The 22,429-nt window shown below is 42.2% G+C and overlaps 1 protein-coding gene across 1 annotated transcript in view; it reads right to left on the minus strand.

The window, feature by feature from the left end:
• EDNRA (endothelin receptor type A) overlaps nt 1–22,429 on the minus strand; it is a 66,795-nt gene that overhangs the window by 13,542 nt on the left and 30,824 nt on the right. Inside the window, exons 2-3 of the mRNA XM_056119020.1 lie at nt 15,504–15,631; nt 527–725 (exon numbers count right to left, since the gene is read on the minus strand). Coding sequence (XP_055974995.1) covers nt 527–725; nt 15,504–15,631 — 327 coding nt within the window. The remainder of the gene's footprint in view (nt 1–526; nt 726–15,503; nt 15,632–22,429) is intronic.

Raw genomic sequence — 22,429 nt, forward strand, 5'->3', positions numbered from 1 at the left:
TGGGATGCTGGGAATCGAACCCGGGTCGGCCGCTTGCAAGGCAAACGCCCTACCCGCTGTGCTATCTCTCCAGCCCCTGTCTATCACTTTAAAATGGATTTTTGGAGTTATGAATTGTTTGGTGGGGCCTAACAGCTGTGTCTACAAGTTGTGCTAGAATACAAGAGTCAAAACAAAATGGTTGGGGCTGGAGTGATAGCACAGCGGGTAGGGCGATTGCCTTGCACGCAGCCAACATGACCGACACAGGTTTGATTCCCAGCATCCCATATGGTCCCTCGAGCACCACCAGGAGCAATTCTTGAGTGCATGAGCCAGGGAATAACCCCTGAGCATTGCTGGGTGTGACCCAAAAAGCAAAAAAAAAAAAATGGTTGTCTAAATGCTAAACTCTGGTTTCACATCTCCTTTTTCAATGCGGCTGAAGAATATTCAACTAAATTTAGAGGAAAGTGATGGAGAAAGTACAAACGATGGCTCCTTCCCTCCTCCCCTCTGCTGTGAATTCCCTTTCGGCTCTTTGTACCTCCATGAATTTGGATGTGGCGTTGAGCATACAGGTTTTGTGCTGTTCACCCCTATATTCAAAGGGCACCATGACGAAGCCGATTGCTTCAGGGATGGCCAGGATGAAAGACAGGATCCAGATGGACACAATTTCAATGGCCGTGACCAGAGGAATCCCAATTCCCTGCACTCGGCTCCAGGACGCAACTGCTCTGTACCTGAAAAAAAAAGTGGGGGAGAGGAGGATAGAACACAGTAGTTAGAAAATTTCAAGTGTATTTCAATGAAATAGAAATGAGAAATGCTGGAAACTTTCTTCTTGGGCCAGTGACCAGCCACGAAGTTCTTAGGAACTCTGTGAGTTCTGGTGGAAACGTCAGTGGCACACTGAGAGCTTCGAGTGTTTGGAGGTCAGGAACAGGGCAGGCAGGGCCCAGCCTGAGATCTCCATCTGGGGTCTAGTACAGTACTGTGACCTTAGAATTTGGCACCATCAGCATCAATGCCCAAGGGTTTTAGGCTGGAGGAAAAGTGGATGATGTAAGGGACAGAAAAAGCTGCTGGTACTTGTAAGGACTACTGTACTTTCCTTATACAGCTGGAAGGACTGTGGAGTTGAACTAGATATCCTTAAGTGAACAGTGATAGCTTATCAGTTGCTCTCTTCTGCCCTTAAAATATGATTACACTGGGCTGGTACCAGGTGGCAGTTTTAGTATATTTTTTAGTATCTTAGTACCTGTTAAAAAATAGACCTTTCATCTCTCCCATTTTCGTAATAAGTCAGAGGATATAAAACGGAGTTAAAAGATACCTGGGTTTAATTTTATTTTTTAAATTTTATTCTTTTCATTAAAAAAATTTAGGCAGGGGCTGGAGCGATAGCACAGCGGGTAGAGCGCTTGCCTTGCACGCGGCCGACCTGGGTTCGATTCCCAGCATCCCATATGGTCCCCTGAGCGCCGCCAGGAGTAATTCTTGAGTGTAGAGCCAGGAATAACCCCTGTGCATTGCCGGGTGTCACCCAAAAAGCAAAAAAAAAAAAAAAATTAGGCATAGTACTTTTTAAAGCTTTGAAAACTTTGAAACTCTTTGATGACAGAGTTTCAGGAATTTTGTTTTCCAGCTCCAAACCCACTGCCTGTATCTGTCCCTCAACCAATGACCCAAGGATTCCTACTGGTCACCACCCCACTGCCTTGGGAAATTTATTTTTAAAAAAATTTACTTATAGTTTGGGTCACATGCTTCCAAGACTGTTGACTCTTGTGGCTGTGATGTACATAGCAACCTCACTTCCTCATCACCAAAATTTCTGAGACTCTAGTCCAATGTTATTGACCACTGGACCACTTCCCTTCTTCTGTGGCATTCACATTTCTACAATTTAGAGTCAGAGGGTTGGCATGATTTTATACCTTCCATTCCCTTGTCTTATTTCTCTATACACCACAGACAAATGAGAACATCTGGTATTTGTTCTTTTCCCTTAGACTTATTTCGTTTAGCCTGATACTTATACAAGTTACAGCAAATGGTATGATTCAAAAAGCTATTATAGTTTCTAATCTTTGTGCTTCACATTCTAGTAGGAAAGTATGGTGCATGCAGTTACAGGTGAAAAATATATCTGAATAACTTTCAATGAGAAGCTACACTTAATAAGAAATTGGGCTTTATTTTTTGCTCTTTTATTTATGTAAAAAATACGACTTGGTGCCAGAGCTGCCTAGGAGGAAAAGAGTGGCGTGGAACCATTTGGCCTTCAAGAGTGTGGAAGAAGTTTTTAAGAGGATGAAGAACCTCTGGCTCCGGGAACATCTTTTCGACTCTACCATTCTCCCTGCACTAACATATGCCTCAGAGACCTGGGCCCTATGAAAACAGGAAGAGAATGCTATTCGGGTCTCCCAAAGAGGAATTGAAAGAGTTATGCTTGGAATATCACACTTCACTCAAGTGAGAGAAGGAATCCAGAGTTCCGACCTCCATCGACGATTAAGAATCAGGGACGCTATCTCATTTGTCAAGGTGTTGAAAATCAGATGGACCAGACACGTAATTCGATTTAGAGATGACCAATGGACTAGAGCCGTTACCGACTGGATTCCAACAGACGTCAAAAGGATGTGTCGCCGCTCACCTATGAGATGGTCAGACTTTTTCATCAAAACCCTGAACAAACGGTTTGAGGCTCTTCGTGTTCTTGGAGCGAGCAGATGCCCTTGGGCTACACTAGCATACGACAGGGACAAACGGAGATGTTACTGGTGCCCGCTCGAGCAAATCGAAGATCAACGGATGATACAAGTGATATTTATGTAAAAACAATCCCACTAAAATTGGAAGGCTAAAGTGGGTTGGCTTCTTTTTGACTTGGATTGACAGTCTGGTGCTCTCTGCTCTGATGAAGAAGGAGCTGTAAGGTGCTAGGGCACTTTTGCAGCTTCCTTCTTGAGATTTTTGCTGCTGGGAGAATGAGAAGGGAACACTTTTGATTTACTTTTTTTGTGGTGTTCATTAGTGCCAGAAGGTGGCTGTAAAACAAACCATCTCCATACCACTGGAAACAGGTGCACCCTCACCTTGCGGGGAGGGTTCGGCAGTAAAATTAAGAGAGGAGACCCTCCCCCACACCTGCCAAGATAAGCCCCATTTTTTTAGGTTTAGTGTGATGTCCCCACACATCGACAAGATACACGTTGAAAACACAACTGCTGTGGTCTACTCGTCAGACTTTTTCACTGGAATTGCCTGCTGGTGGGGAGCTACAACTTGGGTTTGCTAACGCCATAAGCATAGATAGAGCACAGCTTTCTGCAGATGTTTTTTTTTCCCTCACAATTTTAGGGTAAAGAGGATAGGTGTTCACTCAGAGTCTCTGAGAAAGGTCCAGCGCAGTTCAGAATGAAATAAAATACAGCTACGCCAACAGACAAAGAAAATCCCTTTACGACACGGCCAAGATTGCATTTTTAAATTTATGGCTCTTCCCAGTGGGATAAAGTCTGCTATTTATTTTGCTTTCCATTACTGTTTTCTTTTCTTTGCTGCCTTATTGGACTGGCAGCCTGATGTCCAGTAAAAACTAAGAGGAACGGAGACGGGAAGTCTGTATCCCTCAGCTGTCGATGATTATCTGCCTTCGCTCCCTCCTGCTTCAGTTACCAGGAAAGGTGATTGACATACAGGCCCCCTCTTAAGGGAATAAGAATACAGATTGCTTTGGCAAGGCTAGAGATGGTTGAGGTGAGAAAACGTGGTTGACGTGGTCTTGGGATGAATGTGTCACAGATAAACTTCTACTTATAATGTTTCTAGACTCTCACATATATGCATAGATATAGTCTAATGTTAATCCAACATTTTAAATAAATAGAAGTAACTTGAATGGCAGATGATTCATAATCGGTCTGTTCCTTTGTTTGCTCATGTCTGAAAATCAGAATACTTTCCATTTATTCTTTTTTATGTGAGGGCCAGGGCTGGGTCTTCAAGTGTTGCTCACGGGGTCTGAGGGTTCTTCCTGCTGATTCTCAGTTAGGCCAGTGGTTCATTGAGTGACCCAAGAATATGTATGACTCTGCTAGGTCCCTGTGGTACCCTGAGGGTGCTGGGAACTCCAGGGCCACACAGCCTACAGTGCTGTGGGCCTCCAGGAGTGTACCCACAAAGCAAGGTAGTGCACCTTTGCTCCGACAGCATCTCTCTAGCCTAGATTTCCCATTTATCATCATACTAATCTTGATAACATTTCCATGATATGAGAAAACAATCATAAAGCAGTGAGAAAAAAAAACAACAAAACTTTGTCAATGTGAGAATGGGGAAAGGCCTGGAAAACAAGAAATACTTATGTTCCATAGATTGATTTCTATTTTGAATGCAATGATTTAACATGTGTAGACACACACATGGGCTGGAGCGATAGCACAGTGGGTAGGGCATTTGCCTTGCAAGCGGCCAATATGGCTGAGCTGGGCTCGATTCCTCCACCCCTCTCGGAGAGCCTGGTAAGCTACCAAGAGTATCTCGCCCACACGGCAAAGCCTGGCAAGCTCCCCGGGACGTATTCGATATGCCAAACACAGTAACAATTGTCATAATGGAGACGTTACTGGGCCCGCTCGAGCAAATCGATGAACAACGGGAGGTCAGTGACAGTGACAGTGACAGACACACACATGTACTCCCCCCTAAGTGTCCTCAAACCCTGCCTTCAGTTTAGTAATGTGTACAAATGATAGCTTGATTTGTCACAGAAAGTTCGTAAGAATAGAAACAACCACTGATTGATGTTCCAGAACATTCCAGAAGCAATATTCTTCTTTGAAATGCCTTTTTTTCAGCCGACTTGCATTTCATTCTCCCGATTCTCTAATTTCCAGGCCGTCCCTCTCATTTCCTTGGCTGGGTCCTGCCCAGCTTTCACGATCCTAGCCCTAGATTGCTCCTGAGTCCTTGTAGTGCTTCTTTTTTCTTTTGAGGGCAAAGGCAGATGGTTTTCTTGGACGTGGCTTTGAGGATCTCTGACAAATGCTGCTGACACTAATACACACAGAGTGCACAGTTCTGGTCAGCACAGCCAGGCAAAGTCAGAGAAAATACATATCCGAATCAATCGAATCAAAAGACAGACTCCATTCCATATTTCTTTTCTATCTAGATCTCTTTTCTATTAAGTCCTTCTTAGTGATCTGGTCCAATCTGGTGTTTTAGTATCATTTAAACTATCTGCCTGCTGGTCATCAATTTACAATTTCAGAACTTTAGAATCTCACTGCCAGCTCTTGACTTGTGTATCTAACTGCCTCCTTGCGATCCCCGCGTGGATAGCTACAGGCACCCAGACGCACGCACACTGCTCCCAGGGGTTTCCACGTTCAGTCATGTTGAGCTCCAAACTCTGAATACAGCCTTCATTGCCTCTTTTCTCTGCCAACACTTGCCAAATCATTATTAGCATACCTTGTGACCTATTCCTTCTATAAGATTTCCAAAAGAAACATCACCTTTCCTCATCTTTCTGCCTGGATTATTAGTGCAGCCTCCTAACTGGTCTTGCTATGGACATTTTGCTCCATGCCCTAACTGCCACTTACCCTGAGCCCAGTCACCAAAGTGAGCCAGTTCCAAACATAAGTCAATCATGTCACCCTGCCCTAATCTCCACTTTCCCACTGTAAGGAATTCCCACTGCAGCGCCTCCAAACTGTCCTTATTTCTCTTCTCAATTTTGTCTTTCAGTCTTCCAGAATATCCTGTTTAAAACCCCAAAGCCCTTTCATTCCAAAGCCCCCCAGTCTCTCCACTTGATTGATTGACTGATAGATTTTTAGTTTTTGGGCTACACACATTAATCACTCCTGTTGGTACTTGGGGGACTATATGGGGTACTAGGGATTGAATCAGGTCAGTCATATGCAAGGCAAGCACCTTACCTGGAAATACTCCAATATTTCACATATTATTATTATTATTATTATTATTATTATTATTTAGCATGGGGCTGGAGTAATAGCACAGTGGTAGGGCATTTGCCTTGCATGCAGCCAACATGACCGACCCGAGTTTGATTCCTCCGCCCCTCTCGGAGAGCCGGCAAGCTACCGAGAGTATCTCACCCGCGCAGCAGAGCCTGGCAAGCTGCCCGTGACGTATTCGATATGCCAAACACAGTAACAATAACAACAAGTCTCATGATGGAGACGTTACTGGGTCCGCTCGAGCAAATTGATGAACAACGGGAGGACCGTGATCCATGAACTGTGATTTAGTACGAGGAGGGTTTGGGCTACACCCAATGATGCTCAGGCTATTCCTGGCTCTTTTCCCAGGAATAACTGATGGCAGTGCTCAGGGGACCATATGTGATGCTGTGGATTTTAACCAGGGTCCTGGCTGAGGCAGTCACATGCAAGAAAAATGCCTGACTTCCTGTACTATATATCTGCTCCCTATTTCATGCATTATTTCGTTTGCCATCTATGAACACTCCCCTCACTGGATCTGATCGCCACCAACCCACATCTGTAGATTGGTCACAATACCTGGAACAACAGGTACCAAATAGATATATGCAAAACCATACATCTTTACTTGTTTGCTTACCTGCACACCTGATTTTATTGACTGAAGCTCAGAGTACAGTACATTTTGAACAATTTCTGATTTTTCTAAGCAACCCTTGAAGAAACTTTTCACAGAGTGGAAAAAGTGAATACTTAGAGAATCTTAGCATCAGATAATTCATAAACCAGTTTGGACTTTTGGGCTGGTCTTTCTCCTGTTCTGGTCGGCTCAGAGCCTGAGGCTTGGCATGTTCCCACGCCCAAAGCCTGATCTGTGAGTTTGGGAAGACTGAGCAGGGCTTTGGTCTTCTTCCGTGATATCCTCTTGTGCTCTGTCATAATATGCCAAGGTCAAACACATCTCATTTATGGAGAGAGGTTTGCAACTGTCTTTGTATAGATTTTGTACATTTCCGAGCCCAGAGTAATTTAATGTACTGTTTTACATCTTTAGATGATGATCTGAAGAGGTCATTACATTGAAACACTCTTATTGAATGCACTTGAAAGCAGTAGAATATAAAAACTTATCTTCAAAGGTATCATTCCAACAAAATCTATTTTTACTTCTTGTTAGTCTTTGCCCATTTTTATTACCACAAGCATAGTTTGAATATATATAATCATATATAACATGTGTAAAATAATATTATTTCACTACAATTTTACTTTTAGCTGCTTTCTCATTGCATTATATATATGTATAAATATATATTTATAAAACACCACTCATGTTTTGGCTGGGGATGTAGCTCAGTGACAGAGCACTTGCTGTAGGTGAGGCCATGGGTTTTTGGTCACCTCGTGTGCATGCACACACACACATACTCATAGACACACGGACACACAGACACACATACACAATACAAAAGCAATTCTCGTTTCTTCACAGGCATTAAATTTATGAATGTAATGGCTATACCATACCATGATATTTTGCAGTAATTTACTTAAATCTCCTAAGGTCATATCATTTCTAGCATTTAAGGGTGTGAATCACATGCCTCGAGATAGTTGTTCTGCTTTTCCTGGGTTCATGCCATCAAGTGGGATGAATGAATCAAGGGAAAGAAAAGCAACTTCAGTGGCTTCAGAAAAGGATTCCACCAGGTGTCAGCCAGTGCTGGCCTACTGTAGAATTATTTTTTCCACCTCAATGCTCCCACTTCCAAAGGCAAACAGTGCCTGACCTTCATCTTTGCAGATCCTTAACAGCCACTTGCAAGGTGTGTTTGTGACAAGGCCTCTTGTGTGGGTAGACAAAGCAGCTGCCTTCCAGGAGTTGAGGCCACAGCAATCCGTGCAGGGGCTTTAGCGGCCTGTCTGTGTGGGTCAAGAGAGCTTGTTGGGCTAAGGCCTTCCATGGGACTGGTGTGGCGCTACTCTAGCCAAGTGAGTTGAGCTGGATAGACACGGTGCCCCATTCACACTGGCCTCAAAGGGGCCAGTTCTCCCTGCCAGAGGCCGGAGTCTGCAGGAGAGAGCGGATGCCTTGAGACTCATGAGAAGCTTAGAGTGCCACTGTTCCTGCCCCTGGGGACAGTCACATGAGTCCTGGTCCCAGGAGACAAGCTCAGTCTCCAGCTGACGTCCACCAAGACGCCCTGGCTGACACAGAGCAGAATTCTCCAAATTCCTGCCCCACGTGTGGTGAGATAATGATGATGATGATGATGATGATGGTAGATAATAAAAAATGGTGGTTGCTTTACACGGTTAAATCTGGGGGTGTTTACTAGGGAAAAAATAACAGTACAGTGATGATCTCAATATACTGGAATTGAGGTAAAAGAAGGAAAGAACCCGGAGGGGCTGTGAGGTGGCCTTTCTGAGCCCAGGCTCACTGGCCAGTCGCTTGGTCCATGTGTCCGAGCTGACAGGCAGCAAGGAAAATCTGAACCAGGAGAATAAAGAGGAACCAAGCCCCAGGGTGCGGAAAATCCAAGGTATCCAGAAAAATCTCTTCCAAGTCTGTTGACTTAGGGTGAACCCCTGAGACTCCCATAGAGGCTATAATGCAGTTCTTTACTGGGGTGAAGAAATGATCTGGGCTGGTGTGTGTGAGGCACAGCCAACATTGCCCCAGTGAGATCTTGGTAGCTTCCAGATATCTAAGGGCATAGCATTCTGGAGGGGTTGTTAAAAGTTTTTTTTTTTTAATCTTTTTACAGCTTAGTTCCCCGGGGTAACTTTTAACTATATGTTGGATCAGTACCCAGACCTTTTTTACAGCTTTGGCTCCCATTATTTCCACTTTCAACTAGGCAGTTAACTTTAGAAAAACACTGACCCTCCCCTCCCATTTCCTCGCCTACTTCCCAAACCAACTTGTAGTAACACCTAAACTTCTTCTCACCTGGCATGTAAGCACAGTGCTTAATAGTGAATGGCTAAATGTTTTTGAAGTTAACTCCTTTAGCATTATGGGGAAAAAAAGAAATTCACTGGTGAAGCCGGATGGGTTGAATTTGTTTCTAACTTCCTCGTTTCTTTTTCTGCCCCGAGTTCCCTGTTTTATTTTCATAAGTGACAAAGGATGTGAAATGACAAGAAATATATGAAAGTTGGGTTTGAGGAGTAATTGGTGAAAAGGTTAAACAGTGATAAGGAACGCTTATCCTTAAAGGTTAAGGAAAGTTCTTCCTTGTTGAAACATATGTTATCTCTTACTGCCTATTTTTCAGATTCAAAGCTTATGAGTGCTCTAGAACTTTCTATTGGTACTCTATATTCATGAAGAATTAATAGAATAATGAGAAAACTCCATTAAACTTGGTTGTATATTTACTCTCCTTGTCTTTCCTCAAGGCAAAAAAATCTAAAACAAAAGCCATTTTATTAAATATTTTGTTAAAAAATATTGTATTTTTTAATTTATTTTTTATTTTTTTGCTTTTTGGGTCATACCCAGCAATGCTCAGGGGTTATTCCTGGTTCTGCACTCAGGAATTACTCCTGGCGGTGCTTGGGGGACCATATGGGAAGCCGGGGATCGAACCCAGGTCGGCTGCATGTAAGGCAAACGCCCTACCCACTATGATATTGCTCCGGCCCCTAAAAAATATTTTAAAACATATGGAAATTACTCTTGAGTTGTAATTTGATCCAGTTCATACTCAAGTAAGCACGAATTCCCAAACGGCACATTGTTTTATAACAGGTTCCAATTTCCCTCACTTATTTCTCACTTTGTTAAAAATGCAGACGAAAATGCAACCAAATCAAAACACAGAGTAAATGGTACCTTATCTTCAGGAATTAAGTGTAAGTGATGTCTTTTGTAGTGTGAGACATCCTCCAGTGTAATATTTTTTTCTATTGCTTTTATAGAAACAGCCAAATAAAGTCCTTACCTCAGCTCCCAAAGGCTTCGTGTTTGAACCAAATGAGAAGCAGAGACAGGACCCAGGATTAAGAATGGGGTATGTAAAGGCATAATATGGGGCTGGGGTTGGGGGGGGGAGAATGTGGAATTTTAAAGTGGTTCATCTTCTCTACAACAGACACTAAGTCTTAAGAAAACAAACACGTTGGCTTTTCCTTTCTCCTCTTTCTTCGTTTAAACCAAGAACATTTTTTATTTGCTAAATAACTGGCCACTTGGAATTAAACCTTTGGTTTATTCTCCTACATCTACAAGATGGGAGGAGGTGGTATGGATGGGTGAAGTAAAGCCATCCCAGATAGAGAAACCTATGACCTAAATTCTCCATCACTCCTCTTCCCCTCCCTTCCCATCCCCATCTGCTCCCTGCCCCCACATAATTCTACTGGGAAGAAGGAACCTTGGGAAGATGATCCTCTGAAATATCCCCAAGGAAGAAAGAGGGGTCAGAACAATGTGGGTTTGGGGAAGAATTGAGAGTTTTGATATTGGGGTGATTTTAAGAATCCAATTGCTTAAAACAAGTACCCTGGGTTGTTTCTCCTTCACTGTCAGTTGAAAATCTTCACAATTGTAAACTCCCCCCTAAAAACTTCAGGAGAATTTCATTTTCATGCTTGTCCATAATCTCCCTCCTGTTCACATTTCTCTGTTGCACTGATGAATTTGATTTGTCTGTCTTGGGATCATTCATTACACAGACTAAGTCTTCATTACACAGGAGTAAGTGCCTTAAAATACTTGTAAAATACTGGGATCCGTGGTGGTGGGAAATGGGCACTGGTGGAGGGATGGGTATTTGATCACTGTATAATTGAAACCCAAGCACAAAATTTGTAAGTCTACAACTGTACCTCATGGTGTCTCACTAATAAAAATTTAAAAAAATACCTGTACCAAGGAAAAAGTACTAAAGAGATTAATATGAACAGTAAAAGCAGCCACAACACCAAACCAAGGAATAGGATTTATAAAATTTTCTCTCAGTTTTCTGCAAAGACATTACAAGGATGGAAACTTGCTTGTATTTCTTCCCCAATCCTGAAAAGTCTTTTCTCTCTTCTGGCTTCTCCTCCTCAATGCTGCTTTTGTCAGGGAATGATAGCTAGCTGCCTTATAAAACATTTTATTGTCTCTAGGAGCCAAGCGCCTTCTTTGTCTGCGTGCCCTACTTCTCTCCTTCTTGTTTTTTACATGCTGTTCTTGCCTGGCTTTTGATTCCATATTTCCAGGAGGTGCGGTTGTCTTTAATTAAGCTGGATGGCTCCTAAAATTTGTTATTAGGATAATAACACAAGTTCTTAGGTTATGCATAAGTTAAATTTTTGAATAAAATGACATTTCCCCAAATTTTACGGTGCTGCATGTAAAGGCAACAGCAGAGATGGAAGTACAATGGGAAGTTTGTGCATTTCTCCATGCAGAGCAGCCTGGGATTACACACCCGTGTGGGCTTTTGTTTTTGAGCTGCTCAGCCTTGTAAAATTATTGATAACCTATGGCAAAGGCCATAGGGGAGAGATGTGTAAATAAGAAGAAAATCTATGGGTGGCATAAGGCATAAGAAAAAAAATGAGTGATAGGTAATAGAAATAAACAAACTTTTAGAATTCCCTTTTTGGGGATTTGGGGGCTTCTGTTCAGAGGTCACTCCTGGCTCTGCACTCAGAATTACTCCTGGTGGGTTAGGGGGATTATATGGAGTGCCAGGGATGGAACTCGGACTCGCTGTATGCAAGGCAAATGCTCTACCTGCTGTACTATCTCTCCAACCTCACAAAATTTCCTTTTATTTTCTCAAAAAATGTTACAAAACGCCATCACCTAACTCTAGACATAACTACTGCTAACACTTATTTCATATCTTTCAAGTAACTTTATATTTTTATGCGCTAAAATTACGTTTAAATCCCCTTTTACTTCCTTAACAAGGGGTGACAAAGTTGCATTCAACTTGTTTTTGTACTTTATCAACTTCTTTGCTCGAAAGATCTTTATGCATTAATTCTCTGTTCAAATTCTGAATCATTTATTTAGATGACAATGTAAATATGGTAATTATTTGTAAATTTTTATTTTCCAAAAGAGTTTCTCAAAATCTCTACTCCCACCAGATATTGAGAAACATGTTTCTAAATTAGAATTTTTTTTACTACATGAACGCTATTCATGTGCAAATTAGTCATTTAAATTTTTTCTTTGGTGATTTTTATGGTCACATCCTTTTTATATGGAAATCTTAAGGTTTCAATTATTATTGCATGGCTTCTTTAAAAACTAAGAATACTAAGATGTTGTAGCTTCTACTGTAAACAGTTTACCCAACATATTGCTTTATTTTTTAAATTTATGAATGCCTTCTTTTATGTTTTAATAATTTGTACCCTGAAATACATGAATCATTTTAGTCAAAACCCCCACCATCTCTTTCAAGTTCATAAAGTCTTTTTTCTTTCAGCATTCATAAAGACACATCAATTTTCTTCTACTGTTTTGTGGCTTGAGTTTTTACATGTCTAAGCATAGTCACTAAGAACACAGACTACTTATATTTGATTACTGGCTCCAACACTTGGTAGCTGAGTAGACTTGACTGACCTCTACTAACCTCAGCTTCCTCATCTGTGAAATGAAGATAATTACAGCATCATCACACCGCAAAAGAATTAAGAACAGCTCCTGCACTGTCAACAGAGTCTAGACATATTGATAATCAATACATAATCATTATTAAACTTATTATTATTGATATGTAACACAAGATAAGACTTCCATGTTTTTTGTTTGTTTGTTTTTGGGTCACACCCAGAGATGCACAAGGGTTATTCCTGGCTCTGTACTCAGGAATTACTCCTGGTGGTGCTCGGGGGAACATATGGAATGCTGGGAATCGAACCCAGGTTGGCCACGTGCAAGGCAAACATCCCACCTGCTGTCCTATCGCTCCAGCTCCTTCCATGCTTTTTATTTTTTTTCTCACATGATTAACTTGTATTTACTGATGAATCTTTTCCTCTTTATACACAATTTCTGCCACAGTTACATGCTTATACAAACACCTGACTGGTTTTCCTACTGGTTTGTCAGTGTATTCATCTGCATGTACCACATCATTTGAAAATATTGTAACTTGTAAGGAATGGGTAATGTGGCTTAGCAGTAGAGAAATTTGCTTCCGTGTATGAGGTTCTCAATTCGACTCCCAGCATTGCCAAAGGAAAATTAAAAATAATTAAAATACTGCAGCTTTATAACGAAAATATCCCATAGGAAGAGTATATATTAGGGAAACATAATTCATTATTAAATTGAAATGATATTTTTTCTTATTTTTTCCCCACATGGATTATAGAATTATGTCATAATAAAAACTTTAATTGGCTATTGTAATAAGGACATTTAGTTATATCCCTAAATATACAACTTGATAAATACAAGGAAAGTTTACATGTATTAGCAATGTAACAGTTACAATTTAAGAGCTTTAGCTTTTAGATAATACATTTTGGATGGGCTGAAGCGATAGCAGGGCTGGAGTGATAGCACAGCGGGTAGGACATTTGCCTTGCATGCGGCCGACCTGGGTTCGATTCCTCCGTCTCTCTTGGACAGCCCAGAAAGCTGGCTGGGAGTATCCCGCCCGCACCACAGAGCCTGGGAAGCTCCCCTTGGCATATTTGATATGCCAAAAACAGTAACAGCAAGTCTTATAATGGAGACGTTACTGGTGACCGCTTGAGTAAATCAATGAACAATAGGAGGACAGTGCTACAGTGCTATACTTTGGATTAAGAAGACCTGGTGTTATAGGAATACTTGTAAGCAGGTGAGAATCATTAAAAGCAACATGAAAATCATTTAGCAACTGAATGCTGATAAGAAATAAACAATAAATGCTTATTCAGTTTTTTTAGGGCCATTTATGGCAAGGAAATACTTTAATTAGTAGCTCTAATGTCTGACAGATGCAGAAGGAACTGATGTTTTAATAAATATTAATTAATAATAAGAGCTAAGATTCTATTAATTCTTGGTGACTCACCAAGTAGAGTCACCAAGAATCTATCACTATGTGATGAAATGACTTCCGGTTCTCTGTGTTTATCACTGCAAGGCACCAGCTGTACCAACAGCATTACCTCAATTTAAGTTATTAGTGGAAATTTATTTATTTTGTGTTTTAATTTTAGCAATACACTATTCAATAATGCCACTAAACATTTTATTTTGTGTTCCACAGTCATTACAGCCGTATGCTTATTTTTGATTTTGTATTTCAACAATGAAAAATTAATTGTAAATGATAAATATGAGAATTTATCAATACTATAAAATTTTTTAGGATAGTGGGCCTTGGCGCATATGTGTCCTGAGCCCATGGGCTGCTTGTGCCCACGTGGCCAAGCACATGTGGTCCTTGAACACATGTTTGTGTCACCCACATCTCCCCTCTTGAGATGTGTACTTTCATGCTTTCATGTCTAATGCTGGGATGTGTGTAGGGACTCTCTCCGCCCTTGGAGAAGCCCGGGTTCTCTTTTGAGCACATTACTCTTGATCCACGCTCTCCCACTTTCTCTTCCTCCTTCCCTTCAAAACCTCCAAATAAGATCTGTTTTACTTCCAAAAAAAAAAAAGACAGTGGACGTTTTATTTCTAAGATGATGAACTCTCAGGCTCTCTGATAGAACTAGTGTGAGAGGAAAAAAATGAAATTGTAGAAAAGCCCTTTGAATAGGAGATTAAGGAGTCTCTACAAATGATTAGATTCAATACAAAAGAGTGCCAGAGACTGTGTTAATGGAGTTCTTGGCTTCATTCTTTCTAATTTCTGCTACTGAAACTAGAAGTTAAGGGAACATGACCCAGAAATTCATGAGGTTTGGAAGGACTACTTTAAAGAAGTGACCTCCATGTTTGAAGAGAATTGAGGCAAAAAAAAAAAAAAAAAAAGAGACGGCTCATCCAGACTTTAAATAGGGTCTGAATTTCTTCTCGTCCACTTTTTAAAAAATGTTATAGGACATTTCAGACACCCCAAAATGCACAAAGAACAGTGAACTCAAGTAATAAAGCATTATACATAGAATGAAATACTTCTTTTTTATTTATACAATGAGCAATATACCATTAAAAATAGAGACTTTGCATGTTCTAGAATCTCCTTTTCCAAAATTGATTCTATAGATATGCTCTTCTTCTTTTTTTTCTTTTTTGTTGTTGGGCCACACCTGGGATGCTCAGGAGTCCATATAGTTCCTGGAATTGAACTCAGGTCTTCAAAATCCAAAGTATGTGTTCAGCCCAATGAGCAGTCCTTTCCACCCAGAGTAGGTCCATTTTCCCTTTGTTGCTATCATACCAAAATGACTGCGATTGGCCGATTGTCCTTGATACAAATGGCCAAAGATAGCTAAGAACTGCCAAATGAGGGAAGCAACCTCCTGACGTCTGGCCCTCTCTCCTTTCTCTCTCCACATCTCTTTTACAAAAGACTTTCCTAAGCTCACCGAAAGAAAAGAAGGAAAGAAACACATTACCTGTCCACGCTGAGGGCACAGAGGTTGAGGACTGTGATGCCCACTGAGGACTTCTGCAGAAAGGGGAACAGCTTGCAGAGAAACACCCCAAAGTCGTTGTGATCAAAAGGCCAGCGTCCAGCCAGTAGCTGGAAAACAGGAGAGAGCTCGGTGAGAAGGGGCACGGTGGATGACGCACACTTCCAATTCAGTTCGACGTTGCACCCCTAAGTACCCTTCATTCTGCTTTCTAGTGGTAGCAGTTGACTATGTCTCTCTTTCCCCCCCCGTCATGAAAATGATGTGTTTTTTTTGGGGGGGATGGGACCACCCAAACAGTACTCTGGAAATATGGGGACCTGATACTTGGTCATTTGGATTGTATTGCCCAACGCTCTGCAGGACTGGTGCTACTCAGGCCCAGCCCTGCTGGGAGCACTGGGGTCAGTACCCAGTGGAGCTTGGGGGCTATGCAGTACTGGTGACCACACTCAGCTTCATAGATGCAGGATCTGCTGTTTAGCTTTCGGCTACCTGCCGAGTGCCCTTCTCCATCACTGAAAGGCTCTGTGTCTTATTTGGAAGGGGGTAGAGAATGATACATAAAATCATGGAAGAGATAAACTTTTATTGCCCGTGAAGTCAAGTAACCTACTTTTCAAAGAGGCACACAAAGGATGACAGCTTAGCTGAGCAGTGACATTGACTCACCTATCTTTTTTTTTTTTTCGCCAGCTATTCTTCTTAACCCCCAATTTAAGCAAGTCATTTTCAGCTCCTGGCATTGGAAAATTCTATTAGTGCCTAACAAACGGAGAGCTCAGGGAGAATATCAGGGAAATGAAACAAAGGAGGCTGTGCTGACTTTGCCAGCTGGTGAACACCTTAACGCTATGTTGGCCCGTGTGAAAAGAGCTGCTGGTGTTAGCAGTGTGACGAGAGTGGCATATCTCTGTGGAGGCTCCAACTTCCCTACGGCAGACAGAACACCGAGGTGCCTGGGAACCGCCAGGAGTATCTGCAGAAAGTTCTAGTCTCCTGTGGACAGCGCAGGAGGGAAAGAAGGGGCTCCTTCCAATGGCTGGGTGGCAGTCGGGGCAAACACAGCTCCAGAGCAGCCAATATTGATCTAATCAGGGATTATGCTTGGACTTCGGTTTCAAAGAGAGCTGGACTGAGGAGAGGGGTAAGGAAGTCCCCTTGGAATAGATGATGCCTTTTCAAGAATAAAAATCGTATTGATTTCCTTTCTAATTATTGCTTAGTGAGTCAGAATTTCAACTTCCTCCACTCAATAGGAAACATTATCCTACTGACTTGATAAACTTGTCTGATGTGTGTGTGTGTGTGTGTGTGTGTGTGTGTGTGTGTGTGTGTGTATCTGTGTGTCTATGTGTCTTTTTGGCCAAGTACCTACTGCTGGGGCTGGAGTGATAGCACAGCTGGTAGAGCATTTGCCTTGCATGTGGCCAACCCGGCCTACCAGAATTCGATTGCTCCCCCTTCGATTCCTCCTCCCCCTCTCAGAGAACCTGGCAAGCTACCGAGAGTATCTCGCCTGCTCGGCAAAGCCTGGCAATCTACTCATGACGTACTTGATATGCCAAACACAATAACAAGTCTCACAATGTTACAGGGCCTGCTAGAGCAAATAGATGAACAATGGGAGGACAGTGATAGTGACAGTGACCTATTGCTATAGTAACTCTACACTGAACTTCAAATTTCTCTCTACTGTTCCTAAAGATTAGGTAATAGAGTGAATATTATCTGTAGCACTGTGAATATTATCTGTAGCACTGTCCTCCCATTGTTCATCAATTTGCTTGAGTGGGCACCAGTAACATCTCCTTTGTGAGACCAGTTGTTACTGTTTTTGGGATATCTAATACGCCATGGGTAGCTTGCCAGGCTTTGCGGTGTGGGCTGGATACTCTCGGTAGCTTTCCGGGCTCTCTGAGAGGGATGGAGGAATGGAACCCAGGTCGGCAGTGTGCAAGGAAAATGCCCTACCCGCTGTGCTATCGCTCCGACAACATGAGTCCATTAAAAGAGGTTGGGAAGGCTGACTTCACAGATCAAAATCAAAACCAATGCCTTTTGATAAATCACAAACTCTATGGCTCTTTAATTCTAATCATTGTTATTTTTTTTGGCTTTGGGACCACACCTGGCTCTGCACTCATAGATCACACCTAGTGGGGCGCAGGGAATAATATGGGGTACCAGGATTGAACCTGGGTCAACTGTGTGCAGGGTAAGAACTCTATCAGCACACAATCTTTTGCTTCCTTTTTTCTATCTCATTTAATTCTATTTTTATGACTAAGATCATGAATAGCTTAATTTCAGAAGTTTCCTTTTTTTTTTTCTTTTTGGGTCACACCCAGAGATGCACAGAGGTTACTCCTGGCTCTGTACTCAGGAATCACCCCTGGCGGTGCTCAGGAGACCATACGGGATGTTGGGAATCAAAACCGGGTTGGCCGCATGCAAGGCAAATGCCATACTTGCTGTGCTATTGCTCCAGCCCCAGAAGTTTCCTCTTTTTAAGTTTTGCAGTCATATGAAATAGCTCTCTAAAAGTGCCGTTTCCTTCCATTCAATCTTGCTTTTGGTTTCTTTCTGCTTTTACTCTAACCAACCTTGTTGGGTGTCTCCTCAGAATTTTTACATGATTTTTGTTCAAGGATAACCTATGGTCTTCCGCCCGCCACAGAAACACTGCCCTCCACTCAGACCATTTCCATGAAACTAACAAATAATTATACCAGGGCTGGCTACTGGTTATGAATGCTTGATGTAAGACATACAACATGTGGGGGCATGAATCACCCCCTCTTAAGAATGAAAACCCAGAAAACAACTTTTCGCAGAATAAGAGTTTAGTGTCGGGGTCCAGATCCGGCCCAGATGAACACAGATGAGATGAAATCATGCTGTCTGCTGCCGAGCTGTTATAGTTGGTTCATTCCCAACAGATCATGAAACCCATTCGGATGTATTTCCTAGGTCACACATCCAATAAGGAAAGGAATGGATGCTGCTTGCTTAACAGGGGAGCCTCTGAAATCTTGCGATGTGGCAAGAGCTAAGAAAAATGATGCAAGAAAATGCACGACTCAGTGTGTCTTCTTATTCCAGGCCCTTCCAATCCAATTGGACTTTTTCCCATTTCATATTTCCTCAAGCTTTTAACTATGACAAGGTGTGAAAGAAGAACAGAAGGAAAAGAGTTTGTGAAATTGGTGGATAATGAAGAGACCACAGAAACTGTCTTTCTTTGACACAAAATAATTTTTTTGGTATTTTTTTTGGGTCACACCCGATGATGCTCAGGAGTTACTCCTGGCTCGGCACTCAGGAATTACTCCTGATGGTGCTTGGGGAACCATATGGGATGCCGGGGATCAAACCCAGGTCAGCGTTGTGCAAGACAAATATCCTACCCACTGTACTATCATTCTGGCCTCACAAAATGCTGTTTTTGTTGCGTTAATTTTACTTTTTTCCTTTATTGGGGTGTGTGTGGGGGGCTTCCAAGCGCTGTTCAGGAGATCTGGGGTCCCACTGGCAATTCTAAGTCAACTGGGCCAACAGTTCCACACATGAGGCCAAGGACATTAGGCCACTCTGTGGTTCAGGTGATGTGGGCACAGCTCGGGAAACCAGCCTAGGTGGGTGCACACTAGGTATCTATTCTGACTGCCTTGTTGCCTCTCAGTCTTGCTCCAGGACTGAAAGTTGGTTTGTCTTGGGATCTAGATACAAAGGGGAAAGGAATCACTGAAGGAAGAATTAAGAGACTCACTCTGTGGCCTTCCTGAGCCTGCATCTTGTTGGGATGAAAGGATGAAGGGATGGGAATAGCTTCAGGGCAGCCGGGGAAGTAAGGCTCTGAAGGACTCTGTTCTCTGGCTAAAAGGGGCTTTCTCAGAGGCCCTCCTTAGCTTCCCCATTGCAAGTAGGATCTGCTTGTCAATCTCACAGAACCAAGGTCTCAAGCATCAAAAGGCCAGAGAGCACTTCAGTATCTGTCTACAGAAAAGAGACAGTTTGCAGTTTCTGCAAGTTTATCCTTTTCATTATTTACTGGCATCTAAAATGGAAAATACAGGGCTTAAGATGGCAAAGAAAAAGAAATCATGAAAACCTAAGTTTTCCTTCATTTCAAGGCCCCTTAAAGGCAACCACACTTAATTGTGTTTTCTTCCAGAAAACTTCCACGGGGCATGAAAGACTAGGTCATTCTGGAAAACAAGTGGGAACATATGGAACTAATGTAGACGATTTTATCTGTTCGTAGTATTAGTAATAGTATCACCGATGGTTATGAGCTTTCTTTCCTGGAGCACTTTACTGGGAGGCAGTTCCACTGCCTAACTCAAAGGCTTTGATATATATATATATATATATACATATATATCTGTATATATGTATATATATGTGTGTGTTAATTAAAATACATCAATAAAATAATTTAGAGAGCAAAAGATAAGTAATGGCTGAGACAAAACTAAGCACAAAACAAAAGATCAAGTTGATTTTCTTATTATAATATGCTACTTTCAACTCAAAGAAAAGGAAAATGAAAGGAGTCTGACAATAATTGCTTTAAAGTTAATCTGGAATCTTGGGATTTTTTGCTACCAAAAGGCCTCAAGAATTAAGTAATTCCCCTACTTATAACTTCCAGATATCATCAAGCACATTGAGGGTCTTTTAAAAAATCTCCATGGAAATTTATTTATTCTTTTAGAAATTATTATTGAATCACTGTGAGATATAATTACAAGGCTTTCGTGATTGAGTTTCAGTCATGCAGTGATCGAATACCTATCCCTCCACCAGTGCACATTCTCTATTATCGATGTCCCCAGTATCCCTCCCACGACCCACATTATGGGTCTTCTGTAAAGAGTCTAACTCACGGCACTATTTTCATAATCGTCTTGTAATTTACTTTCCTCTATCTAAATCTTGCTTATTTTGTGGGCTGAAGAGATTGTATCATGGGTAAGGCACTTGCTTTGCATGAGCCTGACCTGGGTTGGATCTCAGGCACCATCTATGGTCCAAGAGCCCTGCCAGGAGTGACCTCTGAGCACAGAGAGCCAGCGGTAAGTCCTGCTGTGAGCACTGCTGGCTGTGACCCCAAAAACAGAAGAGAAAAAAGTGAGTCCTGTGGTGGAACGGCTGACTTGAACTCCAGGCTAGGGCTCTCTCATTTGGGAAGGTGCTGGGACCGTGCACAGAGGAACCACCTGCGCAAACTTAGTTTCTACACGAGGGAAGCCCTTGGCCACTATCCGAAAAGCAAGGCACTACAAAAGGCCATAGGTGCAGGCAGACACCTATTGATAAGCTACAGGGATACTGAGGAACTAGGATGTTTCTCATGTGGGTGTTGCAGATTTCGATCATGTAAACAGAGATGTTAGCATCACCATCACATGATGCTGCCTAGGGGGGCCAGGCAGCAGGAGAGGTCACCTGTCAGCAGAAAGCCCAATGAGCAATGCATCACAGTAATTTTTTTGAGGGGGGCATTGGGGTTTGAACACACCGAAGAGTGCTTAGGGGTTATTTCTGTAAGATCAGGGGTGATCTTTGGTGATGCTTCAGGCAACATATGATGATTTATGGGGCTGGATTTGATTGGATGAAAACTGAATCACAAAATTGACAGACTGCCTTTTCTTAACCAATCAAAACCAGATAACTTTCCCCAGGCTACAGTGATATGTGCCTGGTTTTAGAAGAGCAAGATCCTAAAGCAAGATCTGTCTCCTTCTAGATTTAGGATAAAGTAATAGCTATCTAGTTGGGACCCTTGGGGTTTATATGTCCTCTGTATCTTTTAGTGTTTTCAAGAACATATATAACAATGAGAAAGGAAGCAGAAAAATGCAAGCAACACAAAACAAAAACAAAACACCAACGTCCAAAAACAAAAAAGCAAAACCCAGTGTTTGATGCACAATTTGTGCCTCAAAGCTCACAGTTTTAGCTCAGGGGCAAATTGCCTGAGTCGACACAACTCATTCTTTTATTCTAACTTTACACCCCATGCTATAAACTTTAGCTTTTATTGTTCTTTAGCCCACTACACATTCAAAGCTACTCATTAATAGATCCCTGAAGACTCAGAGTTTATAATTGTGGTTATAAACTTGTCACTTAGGGAGCTTAAAAAAAATCCCAGGGCTGGGTCTTACCCTTTGACTAGTGCTTTTCATCTTAGGGTGATTTTGTTCCTGGGAGGCATTTAACAATATCGAGAGAGAGTTTTTGGTCATTACAACTGGCAGAGAGGATAGTACCATCATATGGGTAGAGATGAGATTTATAGTAAATGTCTTGCAGTGCACGGAAGGGATCCCAGTGAATAATCATGCAACCCCAAATGTTGAATGTTGAGGCTGAAAACTCTGAACAAGATCAACTAAACCGAGTCTTTAGGGCTGGGACTCATAGCACAGTTTTAATTGTTATTTTATTTTGTGCAAATACAAATACAAAAACAGTGAACTATGCTCAGGACTTGTTCCTGGTCATGCCCAGGGATCACTCCTGGCATGCTTGGGGACCATATGTGCTGCTGGAGACTGAACTGGCATTAGCCATGTGCAAGGCAAGCACCTGCTCTCTCTCTTTGCTCTCAGACTTTTGAGGGAAAACCCAATGCTATGCTCGGGGCACCATTTTGTGGTAGGAATCAAACTCTTGCAACGCAAGTCTGCCCTCAGTCCATTAAACTATGTCTCCAGCCAGGATCAGTGGTTCTTAAGGCCCCCAGCTGATTCTTGTGCAATCCAGGCTGAGATTCCTGGCTCTGGGACAGAGCTGGCAAGTGCGATAGCGGGAAAGTCACCTGGGGGCAAGGGCAAACAGATGGGTGCGTCCCCTTCACAGAAGGTCCGGGGAGGGGCTTGAGAGTGACTATT

The sequence above is a fragment of the Sorex fumeus genome, unplaced genomic scaffold (genome assembly GCF_029834395.1).
Source record: "Sorex fumeus unplaced genomic scaffold, SorFum_2.1 ptg000039l, whole genome shotgun sequence".
In the NCBI taxonomy this organism is placed as follows: domain Eukaryota; kingdom Metazoa; phylum Chordata; class Mammalia; order Eulipotyphla; family Soricidae; genus Sorex; species Sorex fumeus.